Raw genomic sequence first — 9,870 nt, 5'->3', positions numbered from 1 at the left:
ACTCTCCAGGCTTCAGGAAGCTATTCGCAAACCTTGGGAGCCCAGCGCGATTTCCCGCCGGGCTCCCAAGGCTTGCGGATAGCAGCCTGCATGCCGAAGCCTGGGGTGCGCTGAGCAGTGCACCCCGGCCTTCGGGCAGCTCTCTGCGAGCCTTGGGAGCCCGGTGCAACTTCCCACCGGGCTCCAAAGGCTTGCGGACAGCAGCCTGTTCTGGGGGTGGGGGAAGCTCGGGCTTCCCCAGCCCCGCACCTGGGGGGGGAAATATTTTTTTTTCTTTATTTCCCCCCAAAAAAACTAGGTGTGCCCTATGGGCCGGTGTGCTGTATAGGGCAAAAAATACGGTAATCCTTGACTGTTACAAAGTGCCCAGGCCAGGCTCTCTGTGGCATTTGAAATACTTAACTCCAAATTCTGGTAGGCTTGTTACAAAAAGTTGTCTCTTGCTGCCTGATCTTCTGATGTTTATGTTATTATTGGTCTCCATGGCTATCTTAGGAGAAATCCCAAGGCTGGAGAAATAAATCACCACAAATTTGATAACGGAAAGATTAAGAAGATCCACCTCCTAAGCAATATCGTGGACTCTTGGCCTTGGCTCCAGGGGCCAGGAAAGAGCCAGAGAAAAACATGCTTCCAAGAACTCTCTAGTGTGACTGTCAATCGGGTCCTGTTAGGCCTGAGGAACCATCAACTTCAGCAGTGTTCACCAAACAGCAAAGAAGCCCTGGTGGATCAAAGGACAACCCTGTGGGAGACTTTGTGCAAGGTGCCTGGAACTTTTGATGAACCTCAGTGACCGTCCTAGAGTTGTAGCTCCATCCTAGGACACCTGCTTTGTATACAGAAGGTCCTCCATTCAACCCCGAACACCTTCAGGTAGGGCTGGGAATGTCTCATCTTTGAAACCTTGGAGAATGGCTGCAGTCTGTGGAGACAAATTGGAGCTAGTTGAAGCAAAGATCTGACATGGGATAAAGGAGCCCCTATGATCCCATGTCCTTGTCATCATAAAAAACATGGTAGCATCAGTGCAAGAGGATGCTAAACCCAACGAAAGTGTCCCCAGTGGGCCATAGGACCTTGGTGAGAAATCTGTGAGAGAAGCAGGAGTCCCACTTACACATTCCCCCAGAGAGAGAAGGTGCTTGTCTGGTGTGGGTCGCCATGCATAAGAGAGCCACTGTGGTGTAATGTGTAGAGCAGCCTTTCTCCACTTTGGGTCCACAGAAGTTGTTGGACTATAAGTCCCATCATCCCTAAGGTGGTCAGGGATGATGGGAGTTGTTGTCCCACACTGAGGAGACCCCAGGTTGAGAAAGGCTGGTGGAGAGTGTTGGATGGACAACTACTTCTTCTTTGGTGATCACTCATAGCTGAGTAAGACCTGGGAGACTGAGGTTCAAATCCCCGCTCTGCCACTCTTAGCCTGACCTGCTTCCCTGTGTTGCTGGGAGAAGACCATGTATGGTGCCGTGAGTTCTTTGGAAGAAAGGGGGGATGTCAATATAATTAGCTAATAAATAAAAATAAATAGCACATGTACATCAGAATAACACATAAGAATCTATTCTCCCCATTCCAACCAAAGGTGACAAAATCAAACCGTTTCATGAACTGCAATCTTAACAGCTTCATGCTGCAATCTCCTTTCAAAATTTTTCTCTTGGAGAACAAAAAGTCCTGGGAGAAAAGGCATCGGGAAAGAGTTATGTTCTCTTCCACTTTATACTTTAATAGGCTTTGGCTTGCAGGTGCTCAAATGATCAGTGAAGGGCACGATATTTTAAAAAACCTCAGAGCTCAATTTCTAGGGGCAATACAATTTTAGAAACTTAGTTTTCAGCTCTGCTCTAGCAGGAATAACTTGAGGAGCCCTGGTAAACCAGAATCTTAGATGAGATCCCAATTTTAGAGAGGTGGGTAAGAAAAGAAAGAAATACCCATTGATCTATGGTTTCATGTGGCACAGACCAAGCTAGCAGGAGAGCCATCTTTGAATCAACAAGGTCGGTGTATCTCACTGCAAGCTTCAGTTTTTTTTGGTAGGGGAAGTGGCATATAAGCTCAGCTGTAAATTTCGTTCTTCAGTTTAAAACCAGTTAGAACTAGCACTTCAGGTTCCTCAGCTTCAGATTTCTAGAGTGGCATATGGCACCAAGAGTTCCTTGGAAGAAAGATGCGATGTCAATATAATTAGCTAAATAATAAAAATTATTAACACATGGACATATGAATCTTTTATCCCCATTTCAAAGGTGACAGAATGGAACCGTTTCAGGAACTGCAACACAGGGGTCTCATGCTGAATTCTCCCTTCTTGGAGAACAAAAGGTCCTGGGAGAGAAGGTATCGGGAAAGAGTTATGTACTCGCCCACTTTATACTTTAATAGGCTTTGGCTTGTAAATCTTCAGGTGACTGATGAAGGGCACAATCAGCCTTCCTGCAACCGCAGCTTTACAAGAAGCATTTGCAAACATTCTCAGGCCACACGCCCCGTCTCACCGTCTCAATCCCACCGAGAAAGCATCAAGGTAAGGAGCGAGGGAAGTGGTTCTAGGATCCCCATTTGTTTGCTTGCTTGTTTATTGCAGCCACAGAAACTGTAATGAGGACCTGTGAGCCAGGGACGAAATCTGGTAAATATATGTATTAAAACTCTCAGAGCTCAATCCTAGGGACAGCAAACCTTTAGAACCTTAATTTTTGGCTCTACTCCAGCGGGATCCCAAATTTGGAGAGGTGGGTAAAAGAGAGAGAGAGAGAGAGAGAGAGAGAAAGAGAGAGAGAGAGACCCCCACTGATCAATGTGCAACAGACCAAGTTAGCAGGAGAGCCATCTTAGAACCAAGGTAGGTGTATCTCAGTGCAAGCTGCAGTTTTTTGGGGGGGAAAGGAAGAGTGGCATATACGCTATGGGTTCAGCTGTAAATTTCATTCCAGTTTAAAGCCATTCAGAACTGGTTCAGTTTTTCAAAACCAGGCTGTAAGTTAATCACTACTTAAGCAAAACCCACATTCCACTCTGCTGTCTACTTGAAAAGTAGGACTTGGAAGGCGCTTTTGTCTCCCTGACCAAAATGCCCAGAGTGATCCTGCGTTGGAGAATGAAATCAAGGAAGCATCCAAAAGAGTGAGGGCGGAAGGAAATTTAATGATTTTTTTTGACATACAATAAAAGTCAAGACTAGTCTACATGTCAGGCAGTAGAAGAAACAACCCCCCCGGCAGGTTGCCAGGAACAGGGTGGACTAGACAACACACAGAGTCCTCTCAAATGCTACAACACTATAATTCAGAGACACTATGATTCTGCTCATTGTGAGTTTCTTGATGGAAAGTGAAAGTGGAGCTACGGCTGAAGCTCCTTTCACATTACAAGCATTTCTATGGTTTCCAACATATGAATTCTTTGATGGTGAGACTTTGATCCTGAGTGAAGCCCTTTCTGCATTCCATGTGTCAGGGAACTGTTGGCTGAGAAGGGGGGAGAGATCGGAATGTACAGGGAGCCGCCTCCTTTAATGAGCAGCTGCACTTCGTCAGAGAGCGAAGAGGAGGAGGGGCTGTCAGGAAACACGGAAACAGAGAAAAAGGAACAGCCTCCGACGCTTCGGTCTTTATGTAGGGAGAGGAGCAAAAGTGGGGGGGGGGGCCTCAGGAAGTTTCTGTACTGGAAAGGGAAGAAGCAGGAGCCACTTCCGCCAACTGATAGCGACTGAGGAAGACATGCTTTTAAGAGCTCCGGATTGTACATAGTTTTTGGACTTAATAAATCTTGTAAAGCTGGCTGGAGTCCCATGTTGTTATCTCGGCTAGCACCCACATGTCATCCTGACACCATGCACTGATGTGGTTTCTTCCCTGTATGAATTATTTCATGGGAACTGAGACTTTCCTTCCAGATGAAGCACATTCCACACACTGATACGGTTTTTGCCCACTGTGAGTTCTTTGTTGGGAAGTGAGACTTGCCCTCTGATTGAAGTTCCTTCCACATTCCATGCACCTATATGGTTTCTACTCTTTATGCATTCTTTGATGGGAAGTAAGACTATTCTTCCGACTGAGGCTCTTGTTCCATTCCATGCACTGAGGTAGTTACTTCCCACTGTGAGTTACTCAATGAGAAGTGAGACTGGTTCTTTGAATGCAACGCTTTCCACATTCCATGCACTGATATGGTTTCTCCTCATATGAATTCTTCGATGGTACATGAGACCTGCTCTCTGAGTGAAGCTTTTTCCACATTCCAAGCACTGATATGGTTTCTCCCCTGTATGAATTCTTTGATGGGAAGTGAGACTATCCTTCCGATTGAAGCTCTTTCCACATTCTAAGCATGGATAGGGATTCTCCCCTGTGTGAATCATTTGGTGGGAAGTGAGCATTGTCTTCCAGCTGAACCTCTTTCCACACTCCAAGCACTCATATGGTTTCTCCCCTGTATGGAATCTTTCATGGGACACGAGACCAGCTCTGTGAGTGAACCTCTTTCCGCATTCCATGCACTGATATGGTTTCTCCCCTGTATGAATTCTTTTATGGTACATGAGACCTGCTCTCTGAGTGAAGCTCTTTCCACAGTCCAAGCATTGATATGGTTTTTCCCCTGTATGAGTTCTTTGATGGAGGGTGAGACTATCCTTCCGATTGAAACTCTTACCACATTCTAAGCACGGATAGGGATTTTCCCCTGTGTGAATCATTTGGTGGGAAGTGAGCATTGTCTTCCAACTGAACCTCTTTCCACACTCCAAGCACTCATATGGTTTCTCCCCTGTATGGAATCTTTGATGGGACGTGAGACTAGATTTCTGAGTGAAGCTCTTTTCACATTCCATGCACTGATACGGTTTCTCACCTGTATGAATTCTTTGATGGACTGTGAGCTCGCCCTTGTGACGGAAACTCTTTCCACATTCCAAGCACTGATAGGGTTTCTCCCCTGTATGAACTTTTTGATGAGAAGTGAGCATATTCTTCCCATAGAACCTCTTTCCACATTCCAAGCACCGATATGGTTTCTCCCCTGTATGAATTCTCTGATGGACTGTGAGACTGGCCCTCTGACTGAAGCTCTTTCCACATTCCATGCACTGATAGGGTTTCTCCCCTGTGTGACTTCTTTGATGGAAAGTCAAACTATGTTTCCGGCTGAAGCTCTTTCCACATTCCATGCACTGATAGGGTTTCTCCCCTGTGTGAATTCTTTGATGGAAAGTTAAAGCATCCTTCCGTTTGAAGCTCTTCCCACATTCCAAGCACTCATAGGGTTTCTCCCCTGTATGAATTTTTTGATGGGAAGCGAAACTTCTCTTCCAACTAAAACGCTTTCCACACTGTAAGCACTGATACGGTTTCTCCCCGCTGTGAGTTACTTGATGGTAAGTGAGGCGGGATTTCCGACAGAAGTTCTTTCCACATTCCAAACACTGATATTGTTTCTTCCCCAAGAGATTTGTTAGATTGGAAGTGGAGTTGGAGCTCTGACTGAATCTCTTTCCAGACCCTGAATATTTAAGCGGCTTCTCCTGTGTGTGGATTCTGTCGGGGTCTTCCTCATTCATTTGCAATTCTTCAGCACCTGCACCAAAGAGAGAAATTAATTGTAGCTTCAGGAACAAATGCAGCTCTTCTATATCAGAAAAACAAGGATAAAAAACCAGGCTCTTTTCTTTGATGGATTATGTTGAGTCCAATATGGAATCTGTGCCATCTCCAATATCAGTCATCTCTTTCGTCAACCAAAAACAAATAACCCAACTGAAATTCCTTCAACTTCCCTTACAACCTTAAAGCCTACATTTTAAAAGGCCTTGGCAGTTCAGTCCAGCCTGATCACTGTTTAAAAAGACATAACTGGAGGAAGAACATTTGCAGGCAAATCTTTTAGAGCTGTGGGTGTGTTAGAATCCCAGCTGCTATAGGTTGCCCTGCTGAGCTCCATCAAAATATTGGAGATTTGTCACAGAGATATACGTATGGAATTTCAAAACAGATATCGCGATCCAACAGGGAGTCTTACCAAGAGAATCCATGATTCTATGATTCTCCTCCATTAGTTCTTTATGCAGAGCTCTCTGGTCAGGATCCAGCAATGCCCACTCCTCATCTGTGAAATGAACAGCTACATCTTCAAAGCACACCGGACCCTAAAATGAAAAAGAAAAGTATCTTCCTCTAAGACAGCATAAAGATGATCTGCTACACCAACTGGCCAGTGACATTGTCATCAATACCAGGAAAGGTCCTAGAAGAGATAATCAAACATTCAGTCTGTGAGCACTGAGAAAAGGCAGATAAAAAAAAAGAAAAAGAAACCTATTGATCTAGGGTTTCATGCACCACAGACCATCTATGTTCATCATCTTGAAATTCTGTCAGGCAACCAGCTACAAATCCTCACATCCAGCCCAACTAACAGAATGAAATATAACTGCTACTCCCTTGCGAAAGTGTAGACTCTCCTTCGTTGGCAGTTGGACTAGATGACCTTTGGGTACTTTCCAACTCTAGGATTCTATTACCCTGTGGGCCATCTAGTCCAACCCCTTGCGATGCGGGAATTTCAGCTAAAGTACCCCTGACTGATGGCCATCCAACCTCTGCTTAAAAACCTCCAAGGAAGGAGAGTCCACACCCTCCGGAGTGAGACTGTTCCACTCTTGAACAGCTGTGTCAGAAAGTTTTACGTATGTCTAGTCAGAATCTCCTTTCCTGCAATTTGCAGCCTTTTATTCGAGTCCTACCTTTCAGAGCAGGAGAAAAGAAGCTTGCTCCATCCTCCATGTGACAACCCTTCAGATATTTGAAGATGGCTATCATAGCTCCTCTTTTCCAGGCTAAACATACTCTCTCAACCGTTCCTCATAAGGCTTGGCTTCCTGAGCCTTGCTCATTCTAGTCGCCCTGCACATGTTCCAGCTTGTCAACATCCTTCTTACATTGTGGCTCCCAAAACTGGACCCAGGACTCCAGGTGGGGTGTGACCAAGGCAAATTAGAGCAGGACTATGACTTCCCTTGATCTGGACACTAGACTTCTGTTGATGCAGCCTAGAATAGCATTCACTTTTTTTGCTGCTGCATCACATTGTTGACTCATGTTAAGCTTGTGGTCCACCAAGACCCTGAGATCCTTTTCACATGTACTGCTAGTAAGCCAGGTGTCCCCCATCCTATATTTGTGCATCTGGTTCCTCCTGCCTAAGTGCAGAACCTGACATTTGTCCCTACTGAAATTCACATTGTTAGCTTGCACTCAGTTCTCTAATCTGTTACGGTCATTTTGAATTTTGATTCTGTCTTCTGCGGCATTAGCCACCCCTCCCAGTTTGGTCTCATCTGCAAATTTGATTAATAACTCCTCAGTTCCTTCAGCCAAGTCGTTTATAAAGATGTTGAACAACATCGGGCCCGGGACAGATCCCTGTGGCACCCCACTTGTCACTATTTTCCAGTATGACGAGGAACCATGAATGAGTCCTCTTTGGGTTCAGTCAGTCATCCAGCTACAAATCCACCTAACAGTTACCTCGTTCAGCCCCCATTTCACCAGATTCCTCGCGAGAATATCACGGGGGACTTTGTCAAAAGCCTTATTGAAATCAAGATACACTATGTCCACAGCATTCCCCTGATCCACCAGGTTTGTAATTCCATCAAAAAAAGAAATTAGAATGGTCTGGCATGACTTACTTTGGAGAAACCCATGCTTACTAATCACAGCATCCTTTTCTAAATGCTCACAGACCAAATGTTGAATTATCTGTTCTGGAGCCTTCTCTGGTATCAATGTCAAGCTCACCGGTCTGTAGTTAACTGGTTCTTCCTTTCCCCCTCTTTTTAAAGCTGGGGACATTTGCCCTCCTCCAGTTTGTAGGGACCTCATCTGTTCTCCAAGATTTCTCAAATATAATAGACAAAGGCTCTGAAATTAAATCCACAAGCTTCTTGCAGAACCTTCTTCCTGCCAGCTGCAATCCTTCAGGCCCTGGAGATTTCAATTCATTTAAAGTAGCTAGGTTGAAAATAAGGAAGGGCTGACACAAGCTAACTGGATTTTTGGATTTGATCTGAAAGGAACATTAAGGAACTAAAATCCCTCTAGAGGGGGTTTTGGGACACTACAAGAATGGCTGGAGGAGGGAAAATTCAGGCTGAACTGAACCGAGCATTTGTTCTCTTGGGAAAGCTACAAGGCCAAATTGATGTTTTGGCTACAAGTGTTACAACTCTGGACTTAACAGTAAACACCATCATTGAATTTGATAAGGATTTGGAACAGGAAGCCTATTCAACTGGACAAACAGAGAAACCTGAGAGCTTTGAGAATTCGGAGAAGGAGATATATGTTGTCCCTAAAGAAAAGGAAGGAGGAGCCGTAATTTTGCAGATGCCAAAGGAGAGCTGTAACTTGAGGCCTGACATGATGGCAACAAAGGAAAATAAAAATGTGATGTGGAAAGTCTGGCCTGAATTGGAGAGTGAAAAATGGAGAGATCTCCTTATGTGGAGATCTGAAGACCTAAGGATTACAAATTTGATTAAGGTGGAGGTTGGACTTGAAAGGAGTATGAAACAAGATTTGGATTACCCCATAGGCTTCACCTTTAAGTATGGAGGTCTGGCTGGAAGAAATATGGATCTTGTTGGGCCGGAGCTTCTCCGAGATTTGGTGTCCAACATTAAGGACTATCAAAAAGACCGGCAGAGAGGAAGTGAGAGAGAATTAAGAGCCTCGGATGTTAGATCTCCAGGCTGATTGCATATTGAGACTTATAGACATTTGTTGGGGACGGAAACCGGAAAGGGGGTATGGGTGGAATAGAAACTGGGAACCTAAAGGGTATATAATTATAATTTGTTTTCTTTTTTGTTTTGTTATTTGTATGAAAATTGGGAAACTCGTGGAAGGGAATTGTGGTCGATCTTAGAAAATGTTTTAAGAAAGTGAATTTAAATTAGGTGAGGACTTGCTGAGTTAACAACTTGAATTGGAATACAGAGAGGGGAGGTCTGAGAAACAAGATAAAAGAAAAGTAAGCAATTGAAATTCTATGTGTGTTTTTTTTAATTGTTTTTAAGTTTTGCATTTTTGTATTTTTTGTTATTTTTTCTTTTTTTCTTTTTGTATTTTATATTATTTTGGAAATGCTAATAAATATTTATTTAAAAAAAATAATAAAGTAGCTAGGTCCCTACCAATTCTGCAATTCTAGAATTCTATGACATTGCTCTGTTGTTTTCTGCCTGTTAATTGCTATGTTGTTTTAATGGGAAATGTTGTGCTGCACATTTTAAGTCTGGGTGCTTCCTTTAACATCTTGATGTATTTTTTTATTACAGGTCTGCCATAGTCAAAACAAAATAAAAAAATTCCTTCCAGTAGCACCTGGAACAGGCTCATCACAGCTATCTGCCAATCACCCATTCCCACCACCCTTCTGAGTAATACCCCTCCCCACCTTCTCACTATATAGAAGGGTCTGGTGACTTCTGTTTCAGTGTATCTGAAGAAGTGTGCATGCACACGAAAGCTCATACCAAGAACTAACTTAGTTGGTCTTTAAGGTGCTACTGGAAGGAATTTTTTTTTATTTTATTTTATTGTGTCTTTAAACGATGGGTATTCATCTTTGTATAAATGGGTGGAACTCCACACGATGGTGTTAAAATCACTATGTCTGTGAAAACATTCCTGTTGCCAGAGGGAAGGATCCCCTCTTTACTCTTCCTGTGCGCAGTTCCGGGGTGGAACTCTCCTGATACACAAAAGCCAAGTTCAGGGGGCACATGGGGGCACGGAGAGTAGGAGGAAAGGGGGGAGAAGCCCATTGTGCAACAGATGAGGCTGATTAGATGAATCC

The 9,870-nt window shown here is 44.0% G+C and overlaps 1 protein-coding gene across 1 annotated transcript in view; it reads right to left on the bottom strand.

Annotated features, from left to right (window-relative positions):
• Window positions 1-3,845: 3,845 nt before the first annotated feature.
• Window positions 3,846-9,870, bottom strand: part of LOC309325899 (uncharacterized protein) — a 77,726-nt gene continuing 71,701 nt past the window's right edge. Inside the window, exons 4-5 of the mRNA XM_081834253.1 lie at window positions 6,028-6,154; window positions 3,846-5,586 (exon numbers count right to left, since the gene is read on the bottom strand). Of these exons, the coding sequence (XP_081690379.1) occupies window positions 4,118-5,586; window positions 6,028-6,154 (1,596 nt within the window). The 3' untranslated portion in view covers window positions 3,846-4,117. The remainder of the gene's footprint in view (window positions 5,587-6,027; window positions 6,155-9,870) is intronic.

This window comes from Podarcis erhardii, assembly GCF_964252035.2.
Source record: "Podarcis erhardii genome assembly, chromosome: 12".
Taxonomy (NCBI): domain Eukaryota; kingdom Metazoa; phylum Chordata; class Lepidosauria; order Squamata; family Lacertidae; genus Podarcis; species Podarcis erhardii.
Note: the sequence above shows the minus strand (reverse complement) of the source record. Positions and strands in the feature narration are given on the sequence as shown.